This window comes from Artibeus jamaicensis, unplaced genomic scaffold (genome assembly GCF_021234435.1).
Source record: "Artibeus jamaicensis isolate MK-2021 breed Jamaican fruit bat unplaced genomic scaffold, CSHL_Jam_final contig_1998, whole genome shotgun sequence".
NCBI lineage: Eukaryota > Metazoa > Chordata > Mammalia > Chiroptera > Phyllostomidae > Artibeus > Artibeus jamaicensis.
Genome location: NW_026521407.1, coordinates 14,020,540 through 14,037,758, shown reverse-complemented (window position 1 = coordinate 14,037,758; position 17,219 = coordinate 14,020,540). Strand labels below are relative to the sequence as shown.

The 17,219-nt window shown below is 47.8% G+C and overlaps 1 protein-coding gene across 2 annotated transcripts; it reads right to left on the bottom strand.

The window, feature by feature from the left end:
* Positions 1–3,421: 3,421 nt before the first annotated feature.
* MYL4 (myosin light chain 4) lies at positions 3,422–16,951 on the bottom strand. 2 transcript variants are annotated; one of them, XM_037163776.2, is made up of 7 exons: positions 16,715–16,951; positions 13,475–13,502; positions 7,099–7,248; positions 5,238–5,411; positions 4,724–4,801; positions 4,124–4,168; positions 3,422–3,602 (listed from the first exon to the last, which is right to left on the bottom strand). In XM_037163776.2, exons 1-6 carry the CDS (start codon positions 16,841–16,843, stop codon positions 4,140–4,142), a joined length of 588 nt encoding a protein of 195 aa, XP_037019671.1. In that variant the 5' UTR covers positions 16,844–16,951; the 3' UTR covers positions 3,422–3,602; positions 4,124–4,139. The 2 variants fall into 2 exon arrangements, with proteins under 2 accessions (XP_037019671.1, XP_053529137.1); XM_053673162.1 differs by having other exon boundaries at positions 3,422–3,615; positions 16,715–16,877.
* Between the last annotated feature and the right edge of the window lie 268 nt (positions 16,952–17,219).

Below are 17,219 nucleotides of genomic sequence, written 5' to 3'. Positions count from 1 at the left end.
ACAGTGGGCATGTGAGCGCTGACTCTCCTGAAGATTCACATCTATGAGGAACCCACACGTCTGAGGGAGGAAGCCCAGGGGAGGCCGTCGGGACCTGATAAATGAACAGAGGAGCAGAAGTGACTACAGGGACGCAGTGAGCCTGTGGGCCCCCGGGTCCAGTGGGGGTGGGGAGGGTGCGCACCCCAGGCAGATTCTGCGGAGTTTGGGGAAAGATCCAAAGGAGCTTGAGAGGCACCTTATTCAGCTAAAAGTGGGGCCACAGAAGAAGTCAAACTAAAAGGTGGAACTTCCTCTCTACACCTAAGTGTGGCCCAAGGAATTGTTGGGTGAGAGGAGGAAATGAAGAGAGTGCTGGGAGGAGGGGCCAAACTATCTCAGAGCCCGTGGCAGTCCGGAAGGAAGGCTGGCCACAGCAGATGCAACGTCCAGACCCTCAGGGGAAAGATAAACAGGTTCCCACAGAGGCTCTGACACAGCGGTTCTTAACCCTTTTTGGGTCTCTGACCCCTTTGGAAATATGATGAAAATTCTCTCCTTGGAAAAAAGAGCACACATGTTCCCACAGGGGTCTTTATGGTGAAGAAACTGTTTCTATTACAGCTGAACTGCAAACAACAGCACAAGGGAACAGGTGGGGAGGGGGAAAGAGGCTGGAGGGGCTGAGGAAACGGTTCTGTAGGGTTCTCATCCATAATGGATGGAAGGAAGGGTAGCCAGCAGCAAATTACGAACAAAAATTGTGGCATGGGGCTATGAGAACAGGCCAAGAAGGCTTAAGTCCAAAATGAGGCAGAATTTTTTTCCTGTTAAAAGTAACGAACATAGGCTGTACTTGGGTTCAGAGCACCAAGAGCAACAGGAAAAGCTAGCACTCTGACATTGGCAGATCTCCCCAGCCTCTGGGCTGACCTCAGTTCTGTCTTTTCTGTTGAGAAGATTAATTTCCAGACTCTAGTATGTGATACCACATTGCTAGGAAGGAACTGTGCCCCAAGACTGAACAAGTTAGACAGCAACTGGCCATGTCAAAAGATTCAAGAATCTTGGCCTAGAACAAGCACCTGCTGGGAGGTGCTCAGCTGAGAAGAGAGGAAACTCTTCCCTTGGTCGGGGAAACGGTTTTAGATCTTTTGCTCTGTCAACTCTGGAAGACAAATTGAGGATCAGTGGATGAAAATCTCAGGGATGTAAATGGCAGATTCCTATTAGGAAGAATAACAAGTAGAGTTTTTCTCAAGTGGGGTGAACTGCCTGGGAGTCTCATGTCCCAGGAGGTATCCACGTGAACACTGGGCAATCAGTTTAGAGGGCTCCTGTGGGAGGGTGGGGACAAAAGGTCTCTGCTAACCCTGAAAGCCTATGGTTCTGTGGCTCTACAAGACAAGGGGAGAAAAGAATGAGTACTTTTTCAGGCTACCTTCAAAGTGTTTAACTTAGCTTCTGCACCTCTGATTTGGAGCATATCACTCCAGAGTGTGACCCCTACTCATCCCTCCACCCTTTGTCTTTCTTCCCTTCTCCTTGTCCCTTGTTCCACTCTTCAGTTCTTTTCCTCACTCTTCTTTTATTCTTCTTTATTTCTTTTTACTCAAATCCTAAAAGTTGGTGGAATAGAAGGCACTTTTGTGTCTCTCATCTAGAATCCTTCTTTTTGGGTTCTTGTCTATTATATCTCACCCAAGTTTGCCACACCTCTTCCATGAAGTCCTCCCTGACTACTCCTCCTCTGAGCCCCTACTGCTCTGATCCCACACCTCTCCCTTAACTCTGAGACTCATAGGATCTGGTGTTCTTTCTTCTATTTTAAATCATAACATCATTTCACTTTTCACATGTAGGTCATTTTACCTCCAGTAGAATATAAACTCATGGAGTGAAAGATTTTTTTTTAAGATTTTATTTATTTTTAGAGAGAGGAGAAGGAAAGGAGAAAGAGAGGGAAAGAAACATCAATGTGTGGTTGCCTCTCACGTGCCCCCTACTCGGGATCTGGCCCACAACCCAGGCATGTGTCCTGACTGGGAATCAAACTAGCAACTCTTTGGTTGGCAGGCCCGTGCTCAATCCATTGAGCTAGCTACACCAGCCAAGTCTGAGTGAAATATTTTTTTTAATCTCCTAAAGCATCTACTACTGTGCACTTCACAATTATTCTGAATGAAAGCTGGATTCTACCACCTAAGATTCTATATATATATAAGGATAAAAATAAAACCACTGGACTAAAGCTGAATATTGCAAGAAGTAGTTCAGCTCCAAGTGATCAGAATCAGAGAGCTGGAAGGGGCATTAAATCACCTCCCTCACTTTGCATCCCATGCACTGGGGCTAAGTATTTATGGGACCTGGAAGCAGAACTGGACTAGAGCCAAGGTCTCTGTGTTTCCAGAGCAGTGTGCCATCTTTGATCTCTCAATGCAAAGCCTCAGTGAAGAGTGCTGAAGCAAGCTAATAGTTATGAGTCTTCAAAAGTGAGTAAAACCTCTACTTGCCTGCAAGCATAGCGATGGACTAAGTGACTTCTGAAGTTTCTCAGAGACAGGTTGTGTAATCACACACCTGGGCATCTTATCGAAAGCATGCTTTTGCAATTGTGCCATCTAGTGGTGTGAGGCAGATATTGCACCATTAGCCATCTCCACTAACACATTTTACCTCAAGAAAGAGCTTTTAGAGAATGCCAAACAGATGATGGGCTATGCTAGTGCTGTTTTCAGGTAATTACACTTGTTTTGAGCAGCAGAAAAATAAGTAGAGGCCCTAGCTGGGTATCTCAGTTGGTTGTGGGTTTGATGCCTGGTCAGGGCACACACAAAAATCAACCAACGGCCCTGACTGGTGTGGCTCAGTGGATTGAGCGCCAGCCTGAGAACTGAAAGGTGGCAGGTTCAATTCCAGTCAGGGCACATGCTTGGGCTGTGGGCCAGGTCCCCAGGTAGAAGCATATGAAAGGCAACTGATTGATATAGCTCTAGCACATCAATGTTTCTCTCCCTCTCTCCCTCCCTTCCCCTCTCTAAAATAAATAAATCAAATCTTTAAAAAAAATAGAATAGCACTGGCTGGTCTGGCTCAGTGGAATGAGTGCCAGCCTGTGAACCAAAAGGTCACCGGTTTGATTCCCAGTCAAGGCACATGGCTGGGTTGCAGGCCAGGTTTCCTAGCTGGGGCGTGCAAGAGGCAACTGATTAATGTATCTCTCTCTTACACATTGATGTTTCTCTTCCTCTCCTCTCCTCTCTAAAAAGTAAATAAAATCTTAAAATAAAAAAGAATCAACCAACAAATGTGTAAATAACTGGAACAACAAATTAATGTTTCTTTCTTCCTCTCTCTCTCTCTCTCTCTCTCTCTCACACACACAGACACACACACCCAACTCAATTAATTATTTAAAAAACAACAACTCAGAGATGGGTTGGGATCAAGGAACATGGCCCAGCCTTTCTGAAGCTGTTTATTCACAGGGAGGGCTATGGGACCATGAGGTCCTTGGGCTGTGGAGCAAAGATAAGCCCCGAACTCCCGCTCTGGCTCAGTCACTCAGGGCCTCTCTCTAACTCACTCTGGGCGGCGGCCTAGGTCCACGGGCCAGGCACCTGAAAGAAAATGCTACATGGAAAGGGCATCTCTCCCTCCATGCCCAGACCCCCATCACAGAATCCACATCCCTATCAGGATGGCACCAAGTCCAAGGGAGCACAGGGAAGGGGGTGAGGAAGAACAGGGTCAAGAGCACAGGCCAGGGACACTCTCTTCCACTGGGATCTGGCTTTCTCATCTACGGGATCCTGGACAAGAGGCTGCAGGCCTCAGGAAGAGAACGAACGGTCTGGCCTTGAAAGACCCTGAGAGAGGCAGGAGGAAGTGACTGATAGGAGTCAAGATAGGGTGCAAAGACCAGGAAGGGCAGGAGGCCAGACAGGAAGGGAATGAGGGGAGGAGATGGCATAGAAAGGGGAGAGGAAATGGTGAGAGGGGTGGGCTGCGCTCCAGTCACCATCCTCTGCGGTTTCCTCCTCAGGCGCAGGCCTGGGGCAGAAGAGCTCTGGGGCACGTGGTGTTAGTCCAAGCCCCTCTGTGGCCCCAGAAGGGACCAGCATGGGGAGGCTGTACTCACCCTGGAGGGGCCTTTTTCACCCAGACATGATGTGCTTGACGAAGGCTGCGAAAGAAGACAAGGATCAGCCGTTGCACATGGCCCCTCTTGGCTCTATATTGTCCTCTTGGCCCCCTAGACTTCTTCCCCCTGCCCTGTGCTGCCTGACTGCAAACCTTCCCACTGCCCCTTCTCCAGTCTGAGATTCTTTCTCTTATTCGGGGGGTGATGGGAGGAGGTGGGAGAGGGAAGAGACCTCACCTGTGCTCTGTGTCCACTCTGTGCTGATACCTGACATAGATAAAATGAGATACACTGCCTCTACTAAATCCCACAACCTTGAAAAAGGTGCCTACAGCACCCCATTTCTCAGATGGGAAAATTGAGGCTCAGAGAAGGTAAGTGACTTAATCAAGGTCACACAGCTCGTATATCACGGAGCTATCTCCAAATTCCATGCTCCTCCCATTATACCAGAATGGAAAAGATAAACATCAAAGCCCATCTGGTGCTCGTGTCCTCTAGCTCCTGGATCTGTTCTACTTTGGAGGCCTGCCTGGCCCACACTGTACCTGCCCTCCCCTCCCCGGGTACCCATGGAAGCGAGGCGTGACCTCATACCTTCATAATTGATGCAGCCATTGGCATCCTCTTGCCCAGCTAACAGCTGCTCCACTTCGGCCTCAGACATTTTCTCTCCTGGGGTGGGGGGTCAGTGGGCTTTTAATTGCAGATGGCAAAGGAGGGACAGGAAAAACCCAAACACCCCCTCAAGTCTGAAGGCCTAGGACTCCCCGATCTGGTAAGTGGTCACACCAAGCCTCCCCTAAAGGCACTGGACAGTGGAGCCAAGGGTCTCGAGGCCCTTCCCAGTCCCCGGGGCCTCTCCCTCTGCCTTTCAGCTAATACTGGGTGAGCAGACCAGGGCTCCAGTGACCAAGGCAAAGACAAGGACAGGAATCCTGGGTCCCACCCCTCAGGTCTCAGCAGTCACCCTGGCTCTGCCAACCTTCTGCCCCCTCCCAAATCCCGCGGGGGGCAGGCTGTTTCCGCACAGCCCAGGGAGACAGGGCTGGATCAGGACGTGATCCTCAGGGTGCAGGGACTCCCACCACCTACTGCCCCACTGGCGTACCCAGGGTGGCAAGGACATGGCGAAGCTCAGCGCCCATGACTGTGCCGTTGCTTTCCTTGTCGAAAACACGCAGCCCCTCCACGAAGTCCTCGTAGGTGCCCTGCTCCTTGTTGCGGGAGATGTGCTGCAGGATGGGCAGGAACGTCTCAAAGTCCAGCATCTTGACATTCATCTCTTGCGGTGGCGTAGAGAAGGGAAGGGATACAAGCAGAGTCACAAGGGGAGCAGAGGGTCAAAAGGGGGCCTCACCCCAGCTCTGCTGGGCTAGGACCCGACCCTGCCATCCCCCAGGGCTTAGCTGCAGCCATTTCCGGGCGCGGCACCCAGTCAGTGATCCTGGGCGGCACAGAGCCCACAGGAGCAAGGCAGGGAGTGGCTCGGACGCTCTCCTCAGGGACAGGACTCCTGCACAGGTGAAAAGGAGCTGTGACTCCTCCCAGACCTCTGAGCTCCAGGAGGCAGCTGAGAGTGACCACAGCAGAACGTGAGGGGCCCAAAGGACACATGGCCCAGCATTCACGTCCACAACACTGGCTTTGGACATGTGACAGACATACAGTCATGGAGGTAAACTGATAGGATTGCAAATATATATATATTTTTTGTGTAACTCTCCATTTGGGTCTCATTGCTAGACTACACTGCCTAAAACTACTCTGAATCAATAATTTTTATACACCCTGGCTGGAGTAGCTCAATGGATTCAGTGCAGGCCTGTGAACCAACGGATGGTGGTTCGATTCCCAATCAGGGCACATGCCTGGGTTGCAGGCCAGTTCCCAGCAGGGGATGTACAAAGGCAACCATACACTGATATTTCTCTCCCTCTCTTCTTCCCTTCTTCTCTAAAGATAAATAAATAAATAAATTTAAAAAATAATTTTATACATTTGCATATATTTTGTGACAAACACACTTCTCCCACATTGCAGTGTGTTAAATAAAAGCTTCAATTTAATAGATGTAAACCATTGTAAAATACCACAAATTCTGGCATTTCTTTCTTTTACAACAACCCAGAACCACGCCCCCAAGTGGAAGTGCCCAGATAACTGCTGCCTCTAAGACGCCCGGCTGACGAGGGCAAGCTGCTGGCCTCTGGCGCTTTCCTGCCCACGTCCTTCCTGCTGCACTGTTGTCATCTGCAGCAGGAGGAGGAGGGACGGGGACCAATATGGGGCCCAGGAGGCCTCCAGAGATGGCTCGCCCGGGTCTGCCTGGCCCCACCTAGTGCGTAAGCCTCTGAGGAGAAGGACGTGTGTTAGGGCGGCTGTTACCTCGACTGCCTCACGTGACTGGGGACATTCACCAGTGGGACTCAACTCCCTGGTACCACTTTCTAAACCTCGTCCACCAAGTGCAAGTGACTGAAAGAGGAATCATTCTAGAGCTAATCTTGAATCTGCTGTAATTTATATTAAATGAATAATTTGTGATCTCCAGCTCTCTAACCATTATCAGAAACAAGTTATTTGTGATAAAACTCACAAGGGTCACAGGACATCTCGGTGCTGTGGTACTTGAACCAAGAGCTCCTGGGTGGGGAGTGGGGGTGGGTGGTTAGTTATCAGATGCCCATCAGGTCCCCTGCCCCAGCGTCCCTGGAATCCTTGAGTGTCAGAGGAAGGCAGAATGTCACCCCTGCCCTCCGGATGCAAGCCCAGGCCACATTCTTCAAGGTTCAACTAAGTGCCAGGTGCTTCCGGATAAATTCCCCAAATAAGAGGCAGGTAACCAGGGGGAGGGAAGGCTAGTCATGAAGGGTCAAAGGTGGAGAAGGGAGAGAGCAGCTGACAGGAGGCAGATCTGGGGGAGATCCCTGGGGGTGGCAGGGCAGGCTGAGCCCCGGGCCTGCGCTGACCTTCCGGCTTGGGCTTGCCCAGGACGCGCAGCACCTCAGCGTTGGTGGGGTTCTGGCCCAGGGCCCGCAGCACGTCCCCACACTGCCCGTAGGTGATCTTCATCTCTCCAGTCGGCGTCCGGTCAAACAGCGAAAAGGCCTCTTTGAACTCTGCAGAGACAAGACCATGCAGCTGCAGCCCGTGGGCCAAGTGAAGGAATTGGGGGGGGGGGGCTGCTGATCAGCCTCCACCCTGGCCGAGGAGCAGGTCACTGTGGCTTATAAAATATATCAATATTTCCCTCCCAGCTCCTCCCTGGAACTGTTTTCTGACAACTAAAGAGACAGCCCAGCGCCTCCATCACCTATTCCAATGCTGGGCCTGGGACCTCTTCTATCAGTCAACTGTCACATAATTTGCAGGTCTCCCCTGCTTCCACCCCTTCCATCCACACATCCTTCCCTGGTGTAGATGAAGATCTTGACTGTTGAAAATGGCAGGGAAGTGAAAATAGCACTGGTTCAGGAGGCGGGGTTCCCGGGTTTTCTCCGGCCTTTGTGGAGCCTGCCGGATAAGCCTGCTAGGTCTTTTTTTCCTGGGCACCACGAGGAGCAACAGCGCCACCCACCGAGCACTCCCAGTTACTCAGGAATGTCAAAGGAGGAGACAGTATGTGGAGGCACTCTGCAAAGTGGTAAGACCTGTTCAAAAGTCAGCTAATTAATACCTGTAATTCCTGCTCCAGGCTGAAAGGGGGCTCTGGAGCCAGACAAGATGACATGATGGAAAGAGACCACCTGACTCTGCCACTGACCAGCACATGGCCTTGGGCAAACTACTAACCTCTGAGTGCCCTCCTTTTCTTAGCTCCAGGTGGGGATACAAAGTCCACCTGAGTGGGTTGCTGAGTAGAATTAAGAAGAATAGTTATTACTGTATTTCCTGGTTCTCAAGCCAGCTCAGATGTATAGGGAACTATGTTCCCCGAAGGGACCAGGGCAGGTGTTCGAGAGGTAGGGCTTAATTAAGGCACCCCTGGGCCCTTACAGAGAGCCCTAATTCCTCACTAATTTGGATGCAAGCCATTCATTACTGTGGGTAATTTGGACTGGAAATGGCACAGAAGTTACCTTATGCTATTCACAAAGAAATGGTTTACTAAGCAGATTAACCAAAGAAGAATGTGTCGAGTACTTAGGAGAAAAGCTGTTTTTAATCCTCTCAAGTACTTTAGAAACAATTATTTACTTAGAGGCTATATATGGACTATTTACAAATCATTCCACAAATCAAAGCAGGTTTCCCAAAACTTTTACTTGCAACCCTTTATCAATTCTTGCATGACTCTAAAAGATGTGAAACCACCTGTCTTTCACATTCCTGAATGACTGAGTTCAAATTCCATTTCCATCGCTTACTAGCTGTGTGACTTTGGGCAAGTAGATGTTTAACCTGCACGAAACCTCCTCTCTAAACGGTTCCTATGTCACAGGGTTTATATTATAGATTACATCCAAATTACATAATTTATGTAAGTTATTTTCCCATATTATTTTTCACCTAAATAAAATATGTAAAAACTCAACACAATGAACAGCACATAGTAAATTCTTAAACGATGCTATTAGTATGATTTTACTGAGCTTAATCCCAATTTTACCACTTAACTATGTGACTTTGGCCAACTCACTTAAATTTAATAAACCTTGGTTTCTTCCTTTGTAATAAGGAAATAACACCAATCTCACAGATTTGTTAGAAGGGTTTAATTTTTTTTTTACCTTTGAAACAATTAGCTTGCTTTCTGGCACAAATTCAGTGCTTAATAAGTATATATATTTGTTTAGCTGAATCTAAACTAGGACTTTTTAATCTTCTGGTTCATTCAGAAGAGTGAAGTCAGATTTAATAAAAGAAATCTCCTCATAAAAAATTATAACAATACCTAATAAGAGTATGGAATATGTAGAGGAAAGGAATAAGAAAAACCTACGAGCCCTGGCTGGTGTGGCTCAGTGGACTGAGTGCCAGCTTGCAAACCAAAGGGTTGCTGGTTTGATTCCCAGTCAGGGCATATGCCTGAGATGAGGCCAGGTCCCCAGTAGAGGGCGCATGAGAGGCATCCACATTGATGTTTCTCTCCCTCTCTTCTCTAAAAATAAATAAATACAACTTTTTAAAAAATATATAAAAAAATAACAACCTATGTTTGAGTGCTTATTGTGGGCCAGGCTCTGAGCTGGTAATTTTGCATGGGTCACTTCATTAATCTTTAGAAAAATGTTGTGCTACAGGGATTATTATCCTCATTTTAGACCAATGCAGATGTGACTTCTGACCAGCTATTAAAGAAACCAAGGAAATGGTGAAGAGGAAGGAGAAGAGGAAGAGACCTGCTGTACCTGCTAATGCTCCAGCCTTCTGGGAAACCTGGTACACATATAAAAAACAAACACTAGAGTTTAGAAAACTTGCTACTAGAAAAAAAAACAAAGTCAGTGTGATCTTGTGTGTGAGAGGTGATGCTAATGGACTCAGAAGAAACCTTCTCTCAATAGTCTGTAGTAGTCAGCTGCTTGCTTGAGAAATGGGCAATGGTGGCAACCCCTCTCTAGAAGGACATAGAAATCTAGAGAGGGATCTGAGAAGGACGTCAATGGTTAGAATCTAGTTCTATGAGAAAAAAGACATAAAAGAAATTTGGACCATATCACATGGAGAATAGAAACCTATGAAGAGAGCTGATAACTGTCTTCAAACAGACAGAGGGTAACTGGAGGATGCTGAACACACTCACTGCATTTCTGAATGGAAAAGAACCTTACTTTGTGGATAAGAAAATTCAGGTTTGAAGAAGTGACTGTTCAAAGTCTCATGGTCACAGTGGCAGAATGTGGGCTAATACCAAAATCTCCTAATTCCAAACAATGTTCTTTCCAACACGTGAGAACCATCTTCAGCTTCATCAATAAGCAAATAGAGAGGAAGCTGAGATAAAATGAAAACAGCAACAATTATGATCCAACATAAGAAAGAATGTCTTCAAAGTCAGAGGGGTGAAGGGCTGGAATGAGGCAGGTCCCCAGCCCTGACAATCTTCACGGAGAAAGGGGCAACTGGCCGTCCCAGTTGGCTTAACTGTGATTCCCATTTGAAAAGTGAAATATGTTTATCATGAGTTGCTTTCCTAGTCCTCCTGGGTACCGAGGTGTTTGTATATCCACAAAAGTATATCTTTAACTACAATGCATGAAAATGAATTTTAATAATTTTACAACACCCCAAAGTGTTGACTGAAAATGAATGTGTACAGGGCATTGCAAAAACAGAGTCAGACTCAATTCACTCGTTTCAAAATGTATCTGCCAGTCTTCATGCCCCACATGTGGGTGAACTGGCAACACATTTCTGAAGGGCAACTTAGCAGTAACTATTACAATTAGAAATGCATGTATCCTTTGACCCACTGCTAGGAAGGTCTCCAGAGAAAGCAAGCTGATATTCCACAACTAGAAACAACCTAAATGTCTCTCAGTGTAGGCCTGATTAAATTAAAAGGTACATCTATGTGTGAGAATCTATATAATTGTTGAAAAGAGTTAAAAAGTATAACTGTGTTAGATATACAAATATATATATATAAACATATTAATAAACAATGTATTATATATTATCAAATCTAAGTATATACGGTCCAGCACCAATAATCCCCCCCTTTTTAAATGTATTTTATTGATTTTGCCATTACAGTTGTCCCATTTCCCCCCTTCATTCCCCGCCACCCTGCACACCCCTTCCCCCTATTCCCCCTTTTTAGTTCATGTCCATGTGTCTCAAGTTCTTTAGCTACTACATTTCCCACACTACTCTTGCTCTCCTTCTGTCTATTTTCTACCTACCATCTATGCTACTTATTTTCTATACCTTCTCCCCCCTTCTCCTTCTCCCATTCCCCTGTTGCTAACCCTCCATGTAATCTCCATTTCTATGGTTCTGCTCCTGATCTAGCTGTCCTCTTAATTTGCTTTTGTTTTAGGTGTGGTTGCTAATAACTGTGAGTTTGCTGTCCTTACACTGTTCATATTTTTTATCTTCTTTTTCTTAGACAAGTCCCTTTAACATTTCATATAATAAGGGCTTGGTGATGAACTCCTTTAACTTGACCTTATCTGAGAAGCACTTTATCTGCCCTTCCATTCTAAATGAAAGCTTTGCTGGATAGAGCAATCTTGGATGTAGGTCTTTGGATTTCATGACCTGGAATACTTCTTTCCAGCCCCTTCTTGCCTATAAGGTCTCTTTGAGAAATCCGCTGACAGTCTATGGGAACTCCTTTGTAGGTGACTGTCCCCTTACCTCTTGCTGCTTCTAGAATTCTCTCCTTCATTTTAATCTTGGCTAATGTAATTATGATGTACCTTGGTGTGTTCTTCCTTGGGTCCAAGTTCTTTGGGACTCTCTGAGCTTCCTGGATTTCCTAGAAGTCTATTTCCTTTGCCAGATTGAGGAAGTTCTCCTTTATTATTTGTTCAAATAATGTTTCCACTTGTTGTTCTTCCTCTTCCCCTTCTGGTACCCCTATAATTCGAATGTTGGAACGTTTATAGATGTCCTGGAGGTTCCTAAGCCTCTCCTCCTTTTTTTGAATTCTTGTTTCTTCATCCTTTTCTGTTTGGTCATTTTTTCCTTCCTTCTGGTCCACTCCCTTGATCTGAGTCCCAGTTTCCTTCCCACCACTATTGGTTTCCTGTGCATTTTCTTTCATTTCACTTAGTTTAGCCTTCATTTGTCCCTCTAATTTGTGACTAAAACCAACCAGTTCCGTGAGCATCCTGATTACCAGTGTTTTGAACTGTGCATCTGATAGGTTAGCTATCTCTTCATCACTTAGAAGTACTGGCTCTGGGGCTTTGAGCTGTTCTTCTTGAGCCATAATGTTTTGGCCCGTTCATGCCTGTTACGTATGAGGGGTGAAAGCTTAGGTGTTCACTGGGGAATAGTGCCCCCTTTTTATTACAAAATCTTTTATCACAAAATCATAGGCATGTTATTCTGTAACATAACAATATCATACTCGAGCATATTATATGACACTTTAGGTGAAATATTCAAATTAAAACTATAAATTATTATACTCATATGATTACCCTGCCTACCACAATTAAGCAGGTGCTACTTCTGCCAGACCCTGTATATTAAATAAAGGCTATGAGACTGTGTGTATCACATGACTTGATTTGTGTAAGCTTTATGCATATACACATACATACATATAGACTGGTATATCACTACCAGTGATACCCATCACTGGGTACACAGACCTATTAACAGTGCTTGTCTTTGGGAGAGGAGTCAGCATAAAAGGAAAGCAAAGGAAAATAGTTTTATTTTTCATTATTTACTTTTAATTAGTATGTAATTTTTTTACCATGTGCACATATTAGTTTAATTTTATAGATACAGTACGTGCTTACAATCAAGGGGTTGGACCAGATGACCTTTCAAGGTCCCTTCCAACCCCCTGATTTGATGTCCTGGGGGCATTTGGTGGGGGAGCAGGGATGAGCCACCATGGCAGTGAGCCCCAGCTGTGGAGCAGATGTGCATTAGAACACATTTCATCCTCAAAACACATGTAGGAGATGGCCCACGAAGTGACCATAAAGTTAGTAGGTAGATGGAGATCTTGAGGCTTGTTTTGAAGCTACACTAAATACCACTTTATACAAGATTGAGAAAAACAAATTGGCTCATCAAGGAGAAGCACTGCTGATGGAGCTCACGGGTCGGCCAGGGCATCCCCGAACCACTATCGGCTCTGCCACTGTTAGTGGGTGAGCACCTCGGCAGACTTCAGGAGGAAGAGAGAGGAAGCTGGCAAACCAAAGGAGGGCTTTCCAATAAAGGAACAGAAGTGAGGGGTTCTAAATATGTTGGAAAGTAGATTTTGGAGGTAGAGGGACAAAGAGGCATTTTTACTGTGCAGTGCACCTGTTACATTCCATTTGGTCTGGCGGAGTCGTCGAGAACTCAGGTCTGGAGTCAGATGGCCTGAGTTGGAATCTTGGCTCTACCACCAACTGCCTGTGTGAGACTGAGCAAGCCACCCAACTTTCCTGTACCTCAGTTTTATCACCTATAAAATGGGGTAGTAACAGTCCCTACCTCACAGGGTGGTTGTGAGAATTGAATGAGTTAATGCATGCTTAAGTAATAACATGTAGTAGGCAACAATGAGCAAATAGCAAATCTATGGCAAATATAAGTTTGCTATTATGATAGTAATGATGATTACTGTTTTGGTGATGATGATCATTCTTCCTCTTTCTCCGCCTCCTCCTCCTCTAGGAGGTGCAAGAGAGAGGGTGTGGGGGGGTTGGGGTTGTTAGTACTCACCCTCAATCTGGTCAGCAGTGAAGTCTATCTGTGGGGAGAGAAACACAGAGGAATGAGACTGCCAGAGGCCTCCAAAAGGAAGCAGAAGTGGCTTCCACCACAGTCAGGCCACTGATGAGGACGGAAGGAGACTGCGGGCCAAGGGTAAAACACCAGTCTCCCCATGAATGGGACATGACTCGCAGGCTATAAGATAAACGATGTGGCCTCCGTCTCTCTCTCGATAGTCGTCACTTGTTAAGTGACGACTCCAAGTGAGAGAGGGAAAGAAAGAGAAATGCCTCAGACGAGAGCCTACACTCACTCCCTGTTAGAATTCCTTTGGGTCAAATGTAAATTCCTTGTCCTAGCAGCCGTAAACTGACCTCACTTTCATTCCTTCAGTCTCTCTCTGCTCCACATCCTCCCACAAGTCATACAGCCTCTCCCTTTGGGTGCCCCCCACTCCTCACTCTTGGCCTCCCTTTCCTACCTGATGTTGACCTCAAGTCACCTCCTTCAATGGAGCCTTCCCTCACCCCATTCCTTCCCAACCCCCCTGAGCACAACCCCCCTCTTGGGCACTCTGGGGCAGCAGGAGCAGTATGGGTGGGCCCCGGATGGTCTGTAACTGCTTTCCAGTCACGCCTGGTTGTGCATCCTGACTCCCTGAAGCCGGGGTTCCTGCAGAGCAGACACATTTGTAATTGTCCACAGAAATGTCTGGCATCGAGTAAATACTCAATAAATATTTGTTGAGCAAAGATGTAAACTTTGGATTTTCCCTCCAATGCAAAATAATTTAAATCTGAGTACAGAAGAAGAAAGTAGGAGGCTCTGGAAATGAATGACAATGACCAAGTACCAGGTATGAGTCATCATTTCTATTTAGGACCTTGTTCGTTACTTCATTGTCCTTATCTATCACCACCACCTCCCCAGAGTCCCCTCCCTGCTGGTGGTGGCAACCAACGCTGGAACCCCTTCTTCATGTACCACCATTCCTGAGTCCTAACTCTGAGCTGTGCTGTGCCCACCAGAGGCTGACCTCTGTTAATGAATGAGGACCCCAGCAGGTGGCTGGAATGAGCTAGGAGAGCAGAGGGAGTTACACTGGGTTGGGAAAGGAACCAGCTGTGGCCAGGAATGGACTCTGCCAAAGGCGGGAGGTGGTCGGGAAGTAAAAAGAACCCCCTAAATGGGCTAAACATTGCTTTGCATAAGCTCTCTGAGGAAAGGTACAGTTTGCCTTACTTGCAAAGTAAGTAAGGCAAACTGTTCTTTTTTTTTTTTTATCTTTTTCATTTATTGACTCTAGAGATAAGGGAAGGGAAGGAGGGAGAGAAATGGGGGTCAGCTGATTCTTGCATGTGCCCTGACTATGCACTGAACCGAAAACCCAGGCACGTGCTCTGACCAGAAGTGGAACCGGGACCTTTGTGTTTTCAGAACAATGCCTAACCAACTGAGCCACACTGGCCAGGGCTATTTTGCCATTCTTTAACTCCCAGGAGTACATGTGTAAGAAATATTAGTAAAAAACATAACATCAGAATGTATGGTCAGAGCCACACATACTGGGGTTAAGTTACTTTTGCTCTATCTTTGAGCAAAGAATCTTCTAAGCAAAGAAACCGAGAAGTACAAATAATAGGGAAAATAGCCTTTATGAAAGACACCTACTTTTTTTTTTCCACTTTAAAGCAACTTTAAAAAAAAAAAACACCAGGATTAGAAGATCCAGACCGGGAAGAGAGAACTGGGGCAAAGAAAGCAGGGGAGGTGGGTGAACGGAGGGAGGTGACGGGCGAGGGAAGGCACTCGTCTGATACCACCCAGCAGCTGTTGCCCAGACGCCAGGGACCAGGCCTGGCAGTGGGTGTCCCACAGGACTAGTGCATTAGCAGGACGAATCAGAAATAAAAGCGTCCTGATGGGGAGAGAGTCAGCTTTCTTTGCCAGGCTCTGCCCATAGAGGGAGTGATGTTTGACCTGAAATATCTGCAGGTATTTTCAAGATCTCACACTAAACCTCCGTTTTCCCAGAGTGTGTCATAACCAAGCTCTGGGGTGGGACAACTGCCCCCACCTCTTGGCCAAGACCGTTCTGCTGCCCTCCTACCCCTGGAGGCACTGCCATTGATCAACCCCAGGGGCCTTGGCAAGACTGCAGGGTTTCTGGGGCTGCAGGAGCTGGAGGGAACCCTCAGAAGGCCAGAAGGGTCATCCAATGAGAGCCCAGGGCTTTAGTTTCCTGCCTACTGTCACAGAATCTGGCCCCGAGCTCTTATTTTGCTCTGACTCTTCACCACCCTCAGCCCTGACCTCAGGCTGATATTCCTGGGGGCCCACAATGCCCAGCCTGTTATTAATAGCTCTTCATACCAGTGGCCACTTGACATCTTACATTCTAGTGCCAAGGCTTAAAACTGCTTCATTCTCCAGAGGCCTCTGACCTGCTCCTTTCTAGGCCTATTCCCTCCCAGTTCCATTCCTTCCCCAGCTGGGCAGAGAGCTGGGAGGCCTAAAATGACTCAGTCAGCAGGCAGGGCCTACCCCAGCTCCAGAAAGGAGAACCTTCCAGCGTGAGGGGAGCAGGGCAGGGCAGAGAGGGAACAGGGCTGAGGTGGCAGAGGGGACTAGGCCCAGCAGCCTCACGAGGCTAGAGAAAGAGTCTCAGCTGGGACGGACCAGTGCCCTGCACACGCCAGATAGGAGCCAGGCTGAGGCCACAGAAGGAGGGGCCCACCTGGGTAGGGAAGAAGAGAGGGAACCAGTCTTCTCTCACCGGCCTCCCACCCCCACACGCTGCAGGAGTCTGGGGTCGGGAAGCCTCCCCCAGCACGGGCAGCACGCTCCCTAGCCAGCAGCGTCACTTACTCCAAGTTCCACCAGCAGTTATCACAACACGTCTCTTCTCCAGATAGGCCTCATGCTACACTGAGGAAAAGGTCAGCCTCTTAACAAGGTCGGATGGCTGCACCTCCCTGCCGTTCCCAACTCTGCTGGGCAAATTAGGGTGACAAAGCAGCGCTTCCTCCGACAGGGCAGAAACCTGTTCTCCCGGGGCAAGGCCAACAAGCCGAAATACCCCTCAGCAGCCCCCACACCTGCTCCACTGACCCACAGGGCTGCGATCTGGGGCTCGGACATCACAGGCTTACCCCAGTCCAGCCTCCGTGAAGTAGATCTCCAAGCTCCAGGTGAATAGGGTCCTGAATGCCATTCCCACCCCTATCCCGGACGCTGAGGCTTACTTACCTTGATACTCTTGGGGTCAAAGGCAGGTTCCTTGGGGGGCTCAGGAGCTGGGGCAGGGGCTGGGGCAGGGGCGGGGGCAGGGGCTGCCTTGGCCGCTTCCTTCTTAGGCTCGGGCTTCTTGGGAGGCATGTTGCCTTGCTGGAGTCTTTGGTGGAGGTGGCACCTAGGAAGAAATCAAGAGATGCAGCGCCTGGGAAACAAGATAGGAGACTGGGCCACCTCCCTCTCCTTTTATCCTGGGCAGGAGCCCCCACAGAAGGGCTGGGTGAGAGCAAGAGCAGCTGCTACTGACTATAAAAGGAAGAAATACCAGCAGGGGACAGCTGACAACTGTGTATTGTCACCAGGTTTGGGGCTACCGGCCCCCTCCCCCTCTCCCCAATCCTCACACCCCTCACGGCTTCCACCTCTGGGACAGGCTGACCGCTTCCCGCCAATTGGTGGAAACCCAGAGGGGCCGGGAAAACAGGCCCTCTCAAAAATGCCAGCGGCCAGCCAGAGAGAT